Below are 18,143 nucleotides of genomic sequence, written 5' to 3' on the forward strand. Positions count from 1 at the left end.
AAGCCAGAAGACACATAAAGCCTCCATCATAACTTCAAGTGGAGTAAATTTGTTATAGTTATCATAGCAGCATTTTGTCAATTTAGTCAAATTTAACATTAAGGGGAAACAAGTGTTTGATTTACAGTGTAGTCAATTAGATTTGTGGAGATAAGGGTTTTATTGTGAAGAGCCGGATGTGCTGTTATTGTTGCTTGTGGTGGATCACATGCAGCAGAGCATCCCTCCCTCCCTCCCTCCCTCCCTGCCTCACAGAGACACCACAGCCACATCACATAGCAGACGGAGGAATGGTAAATATAGATTTAGCTGTAGCTGTGAATCATTTCCTTAGAATGAATTTGCAACATTTTATTTTCGCCAGCCTGCGACATCTGAGTGAATATTTTCTTCATCTGTTCTCTGACGGGTTATACCGACATTGATCTTAAACATATTTGGTTTTCTTGAAACGTTTCACAGTGCTCGCCGGTCTAGTTGACAACATTGTTTTATTATGTAATGGATGAACTTCAGCGATGCTACAGCGGAGGCAGAGCCAGGCTCCATCTGCTAAGGGACCGAGTACAAATACTTGAAAGTGATCAAATGTGAAGAGCTAGCAGATGAGGTCATATTGAAAATTGCTCTTAATAACTTATAGACAGTGTGTACAATATATGTAGATGTAAGTGTGCATGGGTGTAGCAGGTGTTAATAGTGCAGCTGGTTGTATCAGTAGAGTGGGACAGAGAGATGTTGTTTTGTGTGAAGCCCTGTAGTCAGCATGTTACATAAGTGAGCGGGTTGAGCCTGTGAGCTGTCCTCCCGCTGCTGCTGATACAGTGAGATCACAGAGAACAGACTCGATGAGGCCACGGGCCGCAGCATTCATTTACACTATGATGTGTTTTCATTTGGATACAACGTGCAGCTCTGCTTAATGCAAACAACAAAAGAGAAGCCACCTATTCAAACAGCAAGCGGAGGACAGCTGACTGCAAACTGCTTTTCAGTCATATACCAAATATATACATGTAAAAACTGCTTTTCTTTGTTTTATATTATTACAAATGTATTACATTGATGTTCAGACAAAGATCTTCAGGGCTATATATCATTATGTAGATGTAAGTCTTGCTGGAGTAGACTTTCTGGGAAATGATTGGATACACACTCTTAACCTTGGAGTTATTAGTTTGACAAACTATTCTTGACTCAAGGTCCACTCAAAAGCTTTTTTCAAGAGCTTTCATCTGTATCTTGCAGTCTAGGTCAGTGAGATGTAGTTGAAATTCCTGGATTAAACTCATACATGGACCTTGATTATTTTGTCAAATGTATACATATTTTATAGAGAAGTAATTGGGCAATGTCTACTTGACAGGGAAATAAAAATCTGACAAAACATGATCCTTCATCACAATGATGCAAAATGCATCAGATTCACTTTTTTTATAGTAGTACAAATAAAATGGTGCCATAAAATGGTACTGTTTTGGTTTGGATGGCAGATTGGATTCCTATAGCAAAACTTTAAATGAAATGAAAAACAAAAAAATCAAAACATCCATAGAAACTTCTCAAACCAGACCTGCAGAAACATTTATGTATCCACTGTTGTTCTATATGTATGTTTAGTGCAGTCTGACATTAACCCGCTGGCGTTGTATTTAACATCAGTAGTTAGATAGCATCAGTTCCACCACAGAACTGTTGTGATATTTGGTGTGACCCATGCAGGGGGGGGGGGACTGTCTCCTGGGGAAACCCTGGTCCTCAAAAACATGTTGTTTCGACAAGAGTCGTTACAACCCACAAAACTCTTTCCTAGTAGAAATCCCAAAGAAACCATATGTACATTATCGTACTGATGTTTGGGGACATGATGGTCGCGTGTCTGAAATACATTGTGCTGTAATATTGTCGTGCAGGAAACAATTTTTCTTCAAGGATTCAAGGATCATTTATCGTCTTTATGTAGCTTAGTCCATTAGACTACACCTGAAAAACATGACAGGACAGAACAAAAACAGTAGTAGTCAATTCCTGCAGAGCATTTTTTGAATTTGCAACAGAAGGAATGTAAACAAAGAAAAACAATAGTGAATTCTCTGGGCAGATAATATGTCTGACATCTTTAACATAAAAAAATACAGATTAAAATAAAAATAAAATGACATAACAGCACAGCTGATTTCTTTTGTCAGACAAAGCTTCAGGTTACATCTCATCTGATTTCAATGGAACATTGAAATCAGATGAGATGTAACAATTGTGTACTTTGCTACGTCGTTGATAGGAAGCTAAATCTTTGCTGGTATATATTTAATCTTGTCATAGTGCCAACGCAGTATAGTGTTTACACACCCCTGCCCTTTATAAAGAAGTCTTTGCATTGTTTAAGTGTTTAACGACACTGTTGCACTCTTTTCTCTTTCACCAGGTTCCCAATGTTGAACATGTCCACCCCCAGCGAGCTGAAGTCTCCCTGTGTGACTCGCAACGGTATGGTGAAGTTGCCCCCCAGCCAGCCCAATGGACTGGGCAGTGCGAGTATCACCAAGGGGACACCTGCTGCCAAGAACCGTCTGTGCCAGTCCTCCTCAGTACCCTCAATCCTGCCTCCTCCACCCTCCTCCCTGCCCTACCACCACCACCACCACCTGGATGGCCCTAGCATGCACAACTCAGCAGCCTCTCTGCTGGGCTCTGACATGGAGCCTGGAATGCCTCTGGTGGGCTTGAAGCCGTCCCTTCGTCAGCTTCCCCCTCTCACTCTCCCCAAACCTATGCTGCTGGAGCGCCAGCTCGTCCTGGATGAGAAGCTGCTTAACCGATTGCTCTGGTACTTCACCACAGCTGAAAAATGTGTGCTGGCGCAGGTTTGCAAGACATGGCGCAAGGTGCTGTACCAGCCCAAGTTCTGGGAGGCTGTGTCACCCATCTTGCATGCCAAGGAGCTATATACCCTCCTGCCCAATGGGGAGAAGGAGTTTGTCAGTCTGCAGGCCTTCGCCCTGCGTGGCTTCCAGTCGTTCTGCCTAGTGGGCGTCTCAGACCTGGACATTTGTGAGTTCATTGACAACTACCCGCTGTCCAAGAAAGGTGTTCGCTCAGTCAGCCTCAAGAGGTCCACCATCACAGATGCCGGTTTGGAGGTGAGTCAGGATGAGAAAAGACAAAGGGTTAGGGTTAGGGTTTTGATTATGTGAGAGTTCCCTGATCTTCGAGATGATTCTTATGTGAACAGCCACCAATATATTCTGGTTATTTGTGGAGAGACACATGCTTCCTGCTTTCTTTCAAACTTAAAAATGTTGTATAATTTCCATCTCCACAGCACTAGTTCCATCAGTACAACGTCTTCATGTCACTCTGCTACTCTGAGTTTCTCTTGTTAACACAATTACTGTTTTCATTCATTCATTTACCTTTCAGTTCGCCTTTATCTTTTGGCTTTCAGTGTTAAGCCACTGTTAATGGAACCCCACACTTTCTGCACAGATGTTTCACATTAAAAGCCTCTGTTTATTCCTAGGCTTTTCATTTGAAACGTATACAGGACATTTTACGTTTCTTAACGGTAGCTATAAATTGATTGCAAAAAATGGAAAGGAGAAGTGATCCTTTCCGAATGAAAGCAGTGTTCGTGTTAACAATAGAAAGTGAGAGACTCTGTGTTACTGATGGAATTAATGCTGTGGAAAAATGTACCTCATGAGCCTTTAAGATGCAGGTACATTCACCCCTCCACAGTGTTTACTGTCCAGCTCAGCACCTGAACTATGATATTTCCTTTACTTTTGTTCTCATAATCTCAGCCTTTATACTGTCATATTCCATTGCTAGGAACAGAAGAGGCATAATATTGTTTCTCTGATGGCTCTTCATACCTGCTAGGCTGCTATTCTGGGATGAGTGGATGGTTGCCATGGAGAAAGCTGAATTTGTTGGCTGCATGATCTGGACTTTCTTTTTGCAAGGTTCTGATTTTTGCATTAGCATTTTGTTGCACACTAAACGGGAGAAATCCATTTGAAGAAAAGAAAAGAAAGCAAAGTAAAAGTCAAAGGCAAAAGAATGTAGACCCAGAGGGTTTAATAGAAATGTTATTGTGAAATCATTCATACTCAGCGTTGTATTATGAAATGCTATTTCATCCTGCTTCTTTTCACAGTTTATTGTATCATTTTTTATTTAATTCCTGCTGTTTTTATTCCAAATGTTATTGTCGTTGAGACAAACAGGCCAGAGCCAGTGATGTGACCGACATAAAGAAACAAAACAGAGATTATGAAAATAGAAGGAAATATCATCGTGTCTTCAGATGTAACATGCTCTGTACACACACACACACACACACACACACACACACATAAACACACACACACACACACACACACACACACACACACACACACACACACACACACGCCTCACAGGTTAAATTTAGCATCATGTACATCCGTGGCACTATGTTAAAGCAGTATAATAACTGAGTCATGTAATACTCACCACTCTGCTGCTCTCTTCTATAATAGATAAACTGTTTGTATTCCTTCAATAATTACATTGTTTGTGATTGATGTTAATCTACCATAAACGTAACACTTCCTGTTTATATCTCACATTTAAAGTTTAACAGAAAATGGAGGGGTTAAAACAAAAAACTTACATTACAGGTCATTCAGCAGATGCTCTTATCCAGAGAGACTTACAGTGATATATATATATATATATATATATATATATATATATATATATATATATCACTGTAAGAAGAGAGTGAACTATATATAATTATCTCTTGAGGACCATTTAGCAAAACACAGAAATGTTTTTAGTAGACTAAAAATGCAACCCTGAGGCTCGTCGTCGCTCGTTGTGAAAGAAAACATAAATAGATCAGGAGGAAGTTTGGAAAGGGATTCAAAGATGAGAAGCTTTACTGACCTGAAATATGAGATCATTGAAGAGAAAAGGAGAAATGGAAAAAACAGAAACAAAAATAAATGAATACAGTGTTGGTGTTAAGGTCCTTTTTCATTTATCATTAACTCATCAATCCTAACAATCTACAGTAGTCTTGTCCTGTCTATCTACTATCAGCAGCTCCATCAGTGAGTCAAATTGTGTGTTGCAGGTCATGCTGGAGCAGATGCAAGGCCTGATGCACCTCGAACTGTCAGGCTGCAATGACTTCACAGAGGCCGGCCTGTGGTCCAGTCTGAACGCCCGGCTAACTTCCCTCAGCGTCAGTGACTGCATTAATGTGGCGGATGACGCCATCGCTGCCATCTCACAGCTCCTGCCCAACCTATCAGAGCTGAGCCTGCAGGCCTACCACGTCACTGACACGGCCATGGCCTACTTCACAGCCAAACAGGTAGAGTGTCTTGGTACTTTACTGTTCACATTCACTTCATTCTCTAATTCTAATTCTGTTTTACAGTTGACACTAATGTATTTCCTTTTCCATAAAGTTAGCTTCACCAACTTATCCTTTAGAGCTGATCCCAGTTGAGGTACTTGTTTGGTCTATGAAATATTTAATATGATATGTATTCCAATCTTAGTGATAATGTGAGGAAAAATTCAATGAAAATGCATATGGTGGAAGCTTTCTGATTTCGGTATTAAGCCTGTATCCTGGAAAAGTTTTGAAACTGTTTTGAAATTTTGAGAAACCAAGGTTGGGAGGTGGCCGGTTTATAAATAAAACAAGTGGTGCCACAAGTGCAGCAAATTTAAAAGTCAGAGGTCAAAGAGAGCCATGCAGACGACATGCAGCAGAAAAGTGTGGAATTAAAATTAAAGGCTGTGACGGGTCATCCTCAATAATGACAAAGCTGCTCCAGGTTGCTTTCAATTTCCTTTTATTCACTGACAACCAAACTAAAATGAACTTCCACCTGCAGGGCTATACCACCCACACTCTGCGGCTTCACTCCTGCTGGGAGATCACCAATCACGGTGTGGTCAACATGGTGCACAGCCTCCCCAACCTGACGGCCCTCAGCCTCTCTGGCTGCTCCAAGATCACTGACGACGGTGTGGAGCTGGTTGCTGAGAACCTGCGTAAGCTCCGCAGCCTGGACTTATCCTGGTGCCCTCGGATCACTGACATGGCCCTGGAGTACATCGCCTGTGACCTGCATAAACTGGAAGAGCTGGTGCTGGACAGGTCAGTGTGGTTGTGGAATAAGCAGAGGGGGGTGGAGGATCAACAAGCTGTACAAAATCAACAATTACTCAAATACAAGTAAAAATAGTCTTCAAAAGACTTTGTGTAAGAAGGTATCTGATGACGATAGTAGTTGAGTATCTATATGAGTAAAGTAAGCCATAATGTATAGTTACTCATTTGCGTTACGTGTTACACCCGAGACAATTGCTAGCGTGATGGCCCATTGGGAGAGTGATTCTCAAGACTACCATGATAATGATACTGATGGTAATAATGACATCAGCATTGATGCTCTCATCTGCATCTACATCTGAATGTTGACATCATTAGAGTCCAGCAATATAATAGGTAGTGTGCAAACACATGACAAAACTGTGTGACGTATGCGTGCGACGCCATGTCGGTTGGTATCCAAATCAACAATGGCGTCTAAAGCAAACAACAACAACAATACAACTCCTACTTCTTCAAAGTATTCTGACTCTCTGGAGTCCTCTGCAAAGGCAAGATTCAGAGAAAAAGTCCAAATTTGCGGCCTTGACCCGTACACGCTAAAGCCGTCGGATCATATTAAGGATTTAGATTCATTACCGCCGATTGAATATCAGGATATTGTGAACTACCTTGTGCTACAAACGTCGTGGGCAACCAACGCACAAATGAAGGCATACAAGAGCTTAGATGCTTATCATTTCTTTGTTTCTGGCTGGGTTGGTAGTCTTCTTACCAAACCAGTGAAAGATGACAGGGTGCTCGTCCATGCCCGTGTAAATCACTCTCAAAGATCTCGAGATACACCGCTCAAGCCGTGGTTTGTGAGTGAGAAGAGCAGCAATGTTATCCTCACACACTGCGATTGTATGGCTGGAGTAAGCGAAGCATGTTCTCACATTGGTGCTTTGCTTTTCGCAAGTAGGCTCAAGAATAAGCAAAACAAAAACATGCACAGAAGCAAATGGCTGCTATCATAAAGCTTTGCCGTTTCTCCTAGTGACGAGAAGTAAGGTCTTACAGTGTTCGGGTATATCATAAGCACAAATGTTTAACGTAAACATTGAAAACATAGCTTTAGCATGAGCTCTTACCAGATATAAAGTGGACGCCACACACTTCTTCTTCTTCTTCTTCTTCTGTTAAATCCTTACGAGTTATGTTGCTAAACCACAGCTTACGGCGTTCGGTAGACAGCAATTCATCCCTCTTTTGTGGATCGTTGTTTGTGATGATTGTAGGAAATCTAAAGAACTGTTTCTCTGGGTCACGAGTAGTGTTATTACCACAATTATACACTGCGCACAAGGTTGGCATTTTCTTTCAATCTTAGACGTTTCAATACAAAGAAAATTACGAAGCGTTGCAGCAACTCACACGTGAACGCCGCAGTCTTGGTTGTGTATACCAACCAACATGACTGACTTCCGGGTTGGGAAATAAGCGTGACGTCACATGCACACGATCGATAGGATGATTTGTGGTGATTGTGGCTCATCATACAATAGTGTATATATATATATATATATCTATATATATATATATATATACTGTATATATTGTTTTCTCAGTTTAAGGTTGTTGTGACCGCTGAGCTGTCTCTTTCTGTACCAACACTTTGAGTTTCCTTTAAAGGAGTACTGAGGCGTGTTTCATAAAGCCAGGTTACCAGCCAAACCAAGCTTAGTTCAGTAAATCAGACCTATTTTCAAGAAATTCTGTTTCAGGGTATTTTAACTGTCCTGGTCCTGGTCAGGTTAGATTTCAGGCTTCACCAGGTTACAATCAATATGTCACTGCTCTCCAAAGTTCCTCACCGAATGTTTCGCGTTACTGCTGCAGAATGAACATGAGTGCATAGGCTGAACTTATAGTGTAACTAAAATGTAGTCACGTTTGTTCTTTTCTATTCTTTTACGATCACATAGTTCCCTTGAATAACTTCGGTGACATTGCTTCTTGACCATGTCAAGCCAGTTTTCCAAAAAAAAATCACAAATATTCGGGGAATATTATTAGGGGAAACACTAGAGGTGAATAAGGTGTATGTGCTAATGTGCATACATTTCTGGAACATAAATCTAAACATTAGATAAAGACAGGCTTAAAAATCAATCAATTAATCAAATCAATCAAATTGTATTCACATATCCCAGTGGTCTTCACTATTTCTTACGCGAGAGCCACATTGATAGAACAAAGTCAATAGGAGAGCCACTTTTACAAAGTATGAAAAGCTACATCCAGTCATAAAAAGCACATCTGCTTATTAATCTGTCATCCCACCCAGAACATACAATATGCAATGCAGCCAACCAATACATTCATTAAAAGCAGGATTAGTTTAATAATGGGATGATGTTGTCAAACTCTGCAAACAATATTTCTGCTGAAGCCAAAAATCAGTCTTTCACAATATATGAGTCTGAGGGTGTTTTGCCCGAGCCAAAATCCATGCGATCTCAAAAGATGCCTCAGTTAATCGTTCAGATAGATTAGTTGTCCTGTGTTTGGACCTTTGTTGTCCAGAAAGAGAAGAAGAAAGCAGCTCTATTTTTTTTCTTTTACTAATTTCTTCCAGGTGCGTAAGTTTTGTTGAATTTTGGATGCGTCGTTTGGAAATGCGGCTCCAAATGACTTCTCTTGAAACCAGAGCGGATCTGTTTGCACATTAAGCACAAAGGGTATGACTCGTGGAGGACAAATAAAAATTCCTCTGTCCACTTTTCTTGAATTTTCCTATGCTTGTCTTGTATGGCTCGTATCTTTCTTTTTTAACGGGAGCAGCTGTTGTCTGTCCACAAGCCACATCTCCAGCATCTTCCGCTCGATTTGCGGTGGTAGGATGCGCCAAAGCCAAATCTTCATTTTCCTCGTTTGTCACGCTTTGTTTCTGTCCACCTGGTGTGCAACTTTTTAATAAGAAATCTATCCATTTTACGTCTGTAGAAAGACGTGCGAACTAGCATGTAATGGTGAAACGAGTCGACCGAAGTCAAGCTAACGCGAGTATGAAGTGCCAGGTTGGTCGTAGTATCCTCCAATTTAAATGTTCAAATTTAAATCCTCCATGCTTATGTTAACATATGTTTAATGACCAAAATGTTATTTATTTCTATACTATACCACCATGTATCTACCTGTCCAAGAGCACATTCACCATTGTAGTGCTGATAGACCGCCAAAACTGACAACTCCGCAGTGAGTCAGTGTCAGCCGAGCAAGTTTAAATATCTTGTTGTTTTATCAATTATTATTATCAATTATTTGTAGGCTAATGGAGCAGACACTTTCAGTGTTTTAATGGTTTGTATGTAATAGCCCTGCTTGTTTTTAGTGTTTTTATGAAATATCTGTATTGACTGCACCCCTTTATTTAGCCTACTGCCATGCGAGCCACCAATTAAAGCTTGGCGAGCCGCGCAATGAGTAACACTGATATAGCCCAATATCACAAATGACACATTTATCTCAGTGGGCTTTACAGACTTTACAGGATACGACACCCTCTTTCCTTAGACCCTCGCACCACACAAGGAAAAACTCCTCAACAGAACCCCCACAATTAAAGGGGGAAAATGGAAGAAAGCTCAGGGAGAGACTGAGGAGGGATCCCTCTCCCAGGGCGGACAGACGTGCAATAGATGTTGTGTGTACAGGATAAACAACATAGTACAAATACAACATAGACAATCCATGTGACAGAAATTATGGTGTGATCATTTATAAAAAAAGATGGATCAAGGATGATGACAAAATAAGCTTCACGGTGCCTCCAATTTTCTTTATAAATAAACGTAGGCGTCAGGCAGGACCAGGGCAGCAGACGCAACCACGATCCATGATTTAGACGTAACCATTAATAGAGACAACCTGCCAGATGAGAGACACAGAAACTCCGGGGATGATTCCCCGGATGCTGACTTAGTAACATGCATTTAAGGGACATGAATGCATACAGATGGAAAGGAAGAGGAGGAGAGAGAGATAGAGAAAGGAGGAGGAGAGAGGAGAGAGTCTCCCGGTAGTCTAAGCCTATAGCAGCATAACTAGGGGCTGGTCCCAGGCAAGCGTGAGCCAGCCCTAACTATAAGCTTTATCAAAAAGGAAAGGTCTTAAATATGGAGAGGGTGTCTGCCTCCCGAACACAAACTGGAAGCTGGTTCCACAGGAGAGGAGCTTGATAGCTGAAGGCTCTGGCTCCCATTGTACTTTTAGAGACTCTAGGAACCACAAGTAACCCTGCAGTCTGGGAGCGTAATGCTGTAATTGGGTTTATAGGGTATTTTGACCTGTTTAACACAAGATGATGCCTGACCATTAATGACTTTGTAGAATTATTTTTTCATTGTTAAAGTCAAAGGTTTTTACGAGGGATTTTTTAATATCTCAAAACTCCATTCATCAGAAAATACTGTTAACAGTAATAAAAGGAATATAATGTTATATGATATGTGAACAAAGCCCTCTGTAAAAGCTTCAGAATATAGAGAGAATAACTGGAAAGTTTAGTGTATGTAAGTGCTGCTGAAGAGGAGATTTCGTATGAGAAAAATAATAATTTTGCAAGACAATACAGGTTAATAGGGTAAAACTTTAAACTAATACATATCACCATGACACTTCGCCAGTTGATTATTTACATATAGACAATTTCTTAATGTATTAGAAGTTCTCTGAAATGTTACGTTTTAATATGCAAATGAGGCATTATTTTATGCTAACTTTTGGTAACATTACGAGAAAGTTAGTAAATTAAACTCCTAAATGTCTATTTTCGATGATTTCTTTTCACTGGTCTGAAAGAAAACATGTTATGGAAGCAAAGTTGCCCAAACTTTCAAAATTGACCAGTGTTTTTGCCTGTAGTGTCTCGCCTTAATGAGAAGGTATATATAATAGATATTGACATACAGTATATGTTAGCAACTATGCAAATGCTATTTCCACTACATAAATAGCAGTCCATTAAAAGAGTGGGAGTGTGTTATTTTTCTCATTGCATCAGTCAATAAGGAAATGTGTATTGTGTCTACTTTCAGGTGTGTGCGGATCACAGACACTGGGTTGGGCTACTTGTCCACCATGTCATCATTAAGGAGCCTCTATCTGCGTTGGTGCTGTCAGGTAACACAATACACACACACACACGCACGCACGCACGCACATACGCACACACGCACGCACGCGCGCGCACACACACACACACACACACACACACACCCACACACACACACACACACACACACACACACAGAGCCCAATAAGAGTTTACCATTTGTAAAAATCCCACAGTGCATTTTAGATGAACATATGTTCCAATATTAATCATTTAGCAACCAAGATTCCAGGCTGTGTACATGAACAGAGAAATTCCTAACAAGAAATACACATATCCAACGAGCAGATTGCCATGGAGTGTGCTGAGTATATCCAGCACAGTTAACATCCAGGATTGTGTGTGGTCTGAATTGCTCTTTATTCTTACAACAATCACTTAATGCAATATGATGTTCATAATGAGAGATTGCAACACTCTTCAAGTTCAGAGTCTGCTAATTGATATGTGTGTGTGTGTGTGTGTGTGTGTGTGTGTGTGTGTGTGTGTGTGTGTGTGTGTGTGTGTGTGCGTGTGTAGGTGCAAGATTTCGGTCTGCAGCATTTGTTTGGAATGAGGAGTCTTCGCCTACTGTCTCTTGCAGGTATGATTTATCTCTCCATCTTTATCTCATTAAAATGACACCTGTTCTGTCTTTATTCTGTCCAAACTCAGACTGATTTTATTTTACATACCTTAGAAAACTAGTTAAAAATCAAAAACACATACTATGTATGGTAAAGAGAACCTAAACTTATAGAATATATATTTATTATGTTTTATTTGTTCATACAAATACTGCAACATTGTGGCTGGATTCCTGAATGTGCTCTTTATGCAATTCAACAGGGTGAACCATGTTTTGGAGCCTTACAGTGCCATCTGGTGCCTGCTCCACTAGTGTAGAAATATAGGGCAACAAGAGCCTTGCTTAAGATTTGTTTCAACTTTCCACGGAAAATATCTGATCGCTGATAATCAGATTGTGAACTGTTGTGATCTATTGTGATACCCCCCCCCCCCCCCCCCCCCCGCAAAAGTTTCTGAATTGTGATGATTTTTCTGCTTTCGTTTAGAATATATTTAGATTGTGTACTGTTGGTGTGACAAAACACGACATTTGGCAGAAACTTTGTCAGAGTCCAAATACGTCCAACTTTTCATCGGATCGGATCTGAAAAGTGAACATATACAGATACGCATGTCTAACCTATTGATAGCGTTTCACTTACTTATACAAAATGTATCAGACGAATACCCAACGAATGCATAACGTATACAAAAATATGGCGTATACAAAATATCAGCTGGTGTACGCTGATATAAGTAAGGCATAAGTAGTATTCCTTAAGAGCTCACTGTGTTACGCTGGGGTGCGTTGTTGAACGCTGATGTTTTGAACATGTTCAAAATTAACGGACGTACCCTACGTGAGCTTCATAAAATATGCAGACGTTACGTGACGTTAGACATACGTGAATACGGAATACGTACGTGAATACTTACCTACGTAACTACAGTATGTGAATACTTACCTACGTAAATATAGTACGTAAATACCTACGTGACTACGTTAGAGGTACGTTAGATATAGGCTACATCGGCTGACGGTGAACCCTACGGCCAATGTATTGATAACGAGTGGATAACCTATTCGTAACCTATGTTAAGATTATCCCCGACGACGGGGTAACTTATTAAACGTGTTTCTACAGTACAGCTAGCGTTCAGCATTTTAGCCGTTCTCCAGCATCAGCATGACGTGACCCAAATGGCACTTTTTCAGCTCCGTTGGCCAGATGCTCTGACATGTTTTAAATAAGTAAGTGATACACTATCAATATGTTTCACATACGTATAATAATTTGTTATGTATTTGTTATGTATACGTCAGCTACAACACCGCTGTGGAACGTATTTGGACTCATTCATATACGCCGGCATGTTTCTGCCATACAGAACTGTGTGACAGGGCCGTATGTCTGGCGTGTTCGGCATATCGTCTGCGTCCTTCAAACGATCACAACTTACCCTTAATTTATATCAACGTATTGTTGATATATCATATACGCCAGTATACGTTTCTGTCATACGGATATGTGTGACAGGGCCTTAATTAGCATAAAAACTGCTAATGAGGAAAATTGTTGGTTGCACTTTGTAGCGTTTTACATCCTTACCTGTTATCTAACTAACAGCTGATTGTTGCCCCCCTCCAGGCTGCCCCCTGCTGACCACCACCGGCCTGTCCGGCCTCATCCAGCTGCAGGAGCTGGAGGAGCTGGAGCTCACTAATTGCCCCGGAGCCACCGCCGAGCTCTTCAAATATTACTCCCAGCACCTGCCCCACTGCATGGTCATTGAGTAAGACCTCTGACCGACCCGCCCGCCATACTTCTACCTTCCTCCTCCTTACTCTTCATCACTCTTTCCTCAAATGCTAGACGGAACTGCTCCTACCGTACCGCACCGCTCCTCATTACCTGCTCCCCTTCCTCGCCCGTCTTCCTCCACACCCCATTGAGTAGACTGACCCACAGGCGGACAGAGAGGCAGGAAGGCAGATGATGGAACATGTCGGACCCAGAGGATGATGGGATGGCATCTGAGCTCCATTTAAGAAGATGCTGGAGTGGAGAGCTTGGTGCGACGTCTTGTCTGACAGCAAGTTTCTTTTTCAGAATCAACAAAAGGTTTTTTGTGGAGAGCTTCTCTAAAGACTTTGAGGATTTTTTTTTAAGCTGAATGGATACTGAAGGGAGTGACATGCACATATCCAGATGCAGCAGAGAGGAATTAGGAAAAGGGAAATACAGACTTGTGTTTGAGCTGGTGGAACCATGCGCTCATACACTGTAAACACACTCACACATACTGTATATGGTAAGTGCAACTCAAGACCACGAGAACTGACGTTTCTATTTCCATCACTCTGTGTAATATAACTGCTGTTATTTTTTTTCTTAGAAGGTCTCAAAGGTTCAGTGTTCTCTTGTTTAGAGAGAGACAGCATATGCCAGCTGGAGAAACAGGAATTAGAGAGAACTAAAGATGCAGATCAGGAAGTGAACGACAGGGATGGAACTTTTCTCTCTCTTTCTTTTTCTCCCTTCCTCTGTGTGTGAAGTGTGTGTCATGGACTCACAGGTTCCCATCTGGTGGGCTACCACCACCTTTTTCCATTTCTGTGTCTGATCAGAAATACAAAAAAAGGAGAAAAATTTGAAAAACAACAGTTTACATTTCTTTTTGTGTTGGAGTTTATTGGCTCATCGTTTCACTTTCCCCCCCGGCTTCTTCATTTTTTGTACACATATTATTTATTTTACAGATCTGGAGGATAAGCTGTCGTAAACTGTGAATGTTGTGTATTTAAAAGGGGAAAAGTGTCGCTCAGGCAGTGCAACATGAACAAGCAGCCAGTCAAATGGAAAGCTTTCACTGCTTGAGAGTTTCTGCTGAGGATCAAATGCTTTTCTCTCACATGGTGAATAGAAAATAATCATGAATAGAAAACAAAGTGACAGTGATGAATTGATATTTCTGGACTCCAACTAATAAATAGCATCAGTTAGCAGGGGGAGTTCTGCAGGCGACCTTTCTGTTGGTAAGGTAGTTTTATCCAAATTGAGGGAGATCTGGTTTTGTAATTAACCTCTTCTTTCCATCTTTTAAATGCTGATGGTTGTGATAGAAACACATGATATTTGGTGTTTGAGTTTGAACGTATGTGGTTCTGAAGCTGCTAATGCATTGTGTGACCCCCTTGGCTAAGGTCAGGTTACTTCAAAGATTCAAAGGGAGGCTCTGGGATTTCAGTATTTAATATTAAAGCAGTGCTTACAGTTTCCATTACAGACACAGAATGAACAGTAGCTGAGGGCCTTTTAAAAACAGTTTGTGGGAATTTTACAAAGTTTCCTACAAACCCAGAGTCAGAGAAACATATGAATGGCCTTTTAAGTTTATGTCTAGCCTATCTTAGCACAATAAGTTGATGTCAATGGAATCACGTTACAGCTCCTTTTAGTCCTCAGCGCTAAAATGGCAGGTCAAACACTAAATGTTTGACCTGCCATTCACTAGTTACAATCCTCATTTACATTATAACTGAGAACTGCAAACTTTTAGAGGCATGTAATAACACATTATGTAACCACACATTATGTAACAACACTGCAATATGTAACAAAATGTTATATGTGTTCACTTCATTAAGTAATAACACAGATATTTTGTTATAAATGTCCTCAGCATTTTGTAATAATTACATTTGACATTACATATTGCAGTGGTTATTACTAAATGCGTGGCCTGCACATTTTTTTATTAATAAATGCATTATGTAATAACCAACCAAAATGAATGTCTTTATCTGTACACGTTATGCTTTAGGAAGGTTGATGCTGTCACACTTGATGAAAGATAATCTACTGAACTAATTGTTTCTTCAAAAAATAATTGTGAGTCAGTATGATTAATGCTTGAATGCATAAAATAAACATTATTGTTATAATGTTATAATGATTTTTATTAATGAAGACTTTTGGTTGGTTATTACATAATGCATGTATTATTACATGTTCACAAGTGCAGTGTTGAAGGTTGAATGCAGCATGTACCACCTCTAACCTGAAGCTAATCTAACATTTGACTAGATGGAGCCTGGCGATGTGGGACGCAGTGAAGAAGGACAGTTCAGCTTTATTTCCACACCTCCAGCCATCGGTTATATTAGTTATACTGACACTAACTAAGAGACAAACCAACACGCAGACTTATTTGAAAGAATAGTTGAAGGTGAATGCTACATTTACTAACCAAACCCCAAGTTGTAAAATATGTTTTCTTAGCCCTTAGATTCCACATCCACAGACTGAGCTAAGCTAGACTGAGCTTTGTATTTAACATGCCTTTGTGCTGCTAAACTGGCACAATAAGGCATCTGTAAGTGTGTCTGACCCTGGGTACGTAGGCAACATTGTTAAGCTTCCAATAAACCAGAGTATTTATTTACCTTGGAAATAAGTTATTGAGAGTAAAAACCGATCATTTCCGACCGCGATCACCTGACATTAAAAGGAAATGAAGGAGCCCAGCAGTGAGCCACTGTGCTGCTCTTTGCCTCTTGTGTGTCCTCAGATGTGCTGACTGCCAACTGAAAGGATGGATCAGTGTCAGCCAGTATTAGGTTGTGCCAAATGCATCTTCAGCAGCGCATAAAATGTGTCTGCTTGCCCCTCGCTGATCGCTGACTGCACTGAAACGGACTGAGTGACTGAACGGAGTGTGTACTGTTCGGACATGGCAGACCATGCATGTTTTAGTTGGTCTGCGTTGTGTTTCAAGAAGGCTCATTTTAGAGGTTGTTCTGAATCTCTTCATTGTACATAAGTATATTTATTTATTTATTTAAATTAATTTGTGTCTTATTTATGTGATTTATTTATTGAAAAGACATTCTTCAAAGGATTTTGTTTTATGGAACTTGCTTCAAATTTGGGACTGAATTAGCTTATGCATTGATTGCTGGTGGTTTTTTTCCTATTATAATTTTCTGACATTTCAGACCCCTAAGTGAAATAATCTACTTATTACACATTTAACATACACTTGTTTAGACACCAGTGACCATAACCATCATTAACACTGACTTAAAGTTTTTAAATCGTCAAAATGCGCAAGAATATATTTTCCTCTGTGCAAGTGAGTGTCGACTTTGTATAGCTGTTGGTCCATCATTAAGAAAACGGGGGCAAACAGTGGTGACGAGTTATATTTATTGTCAGTGTCCTGAATGTGGAAATACAGAGTATGATATACATAAAAACATTTGAAGTCTGAGATTGACCTCTGTCATTGCTAAGCGATGTTTACACTGTCTATAAAGATGACAAAGGTAAGATCTCTGAATATGAGGATTCTATGGAAGCTTATTTCTGACAAGACTAATGAAAAGAAAAACACGCATACAAACACGTTTTGAGCATGATCCAGCTTCAGCACCAGCTCACGTGCTATAGTTTGCGAGAGCTTAAGACTTTATTGGAACTATATGGTGATACATGATGGCAAGCATGCTGCAATACTGTTTCTCTTATTACTTTTAATATCCAGGGTGGATACACCTTACTTTACATACATACACCTGTAGCCAAGAGTCTCGTTGTTTTTAGTTTGGCTGCATCTGGTACAGTTCTACTAAAGTTTTAGTTTGGGAGATTTAAGACTAAAAGGCCCCAATAAAGACAAACAAGTGGCATTTATTTATTTAAAATTCAATTTAGTTCTTAATGACTAAACAAAATGGTTTTCATTATCAAACCTAACAGTTGTTTACATTATCTTCTATTTAAAATGACAGTGTCAGCATGCAAACATTTTCATGTGCAAAAATCTAGTTATTTTAAATATGAATATTACAGAGGGGTCGATAGTTGGCCCCAGCCGGACTCCATCACCCTAACAACAGCTGTTTCCTCACAGTCTTATTACTGATCTCTTTCAGTATTTTTGTTTTAATGAGCTTCCAAAGGATTCAAATGTAGGTTTACATATCATGAACTCTGACATGCACAGCCATGCATTTCTCAGCTCCAAACAACTAACAACAAACCTATACAGGTACATTATCGAAGGTACATTTTCTAAGGCTAATAATTCCGTTCACTTCTATTATTGTCTACAGTCTTTGGTCTGCATCTGTCACCATTTTGTTACAACCCTTGTACAGCACAACTTTAAGTAAGCAGTAAAATAAATACTGACAGTTTACTGATGATGTGTAAATTGGAAGAATGTGTGTGCTCTTTCGGTTTCAGTGTGTTTAGCCAACCTGTGCCTGTACTGATCTTACTTTGACTGAAGACCATCTTTGCACTAATG

At 40.1% G+C, this 18,143-nt stretch overlaps 1 protein-coding gene across 3 annotated transcripts in view; it reads left to right on the forward strand.

Moving 5' to 3' along the window:
- The window catches only part of fbxl16 (F-box and leucine-rich repeat protein 16), a 31,622-nt gene extending 13,479 nt beyond the window's left edge, over positions 1-18,143 (forward strand). Inside the window, exons 1-7 of one of the 3 annotated variants that reach the window (XM_029437979.1) lie at positions 228-293; positions 2,426-3,140; positions 5,126-5,368; positions 5,901-6,166; positions 11,203-11,287; positions 11,799-11,862; positions 13,478-18,143. In XM_029437979.1, coding sequence (XP_029293839.1) covers positions 2,433-3,140; positions 5,126-5,368; positions 5,901-6,166; positions 11,203-11,287; positions 11,799-11,862; positions 13,478-13,626 — 1,515 coding nt within the window. In that variant the 5' untranslated portion in view covers positions 228-293; positions 2,426-2,432 and the 3' untranslated portion in view covers positions 13,627-18,143. Of the gene's footprint in view, positions 1-227; positions 294-973; positions 1,017-2,425; positions 3,141-5,125; positions 5,369-5,900; positions 6,167-11,202; positions 11,288-11,798; positions 11,863-13,477 lie in introns of those variants that run through there. The other 2 variants (XM_029437977.1, XM_029437978.1) reach the window with 2 other exon arrangements.

This window comes from Cottoperca gobio, chromosome 8 (assembly GCF_900634415.1).
Source record: "Cottoperca gobio chromosome 8, fCotGob3.1, whole genome shotgun sequence".
NCBI classification, from domain to species: Eukaryota; Metazoa; Chordata; class Actinopteri; order Perciformes; family Bovichtidae; genus Cottoperca; species Cottoperca gobio.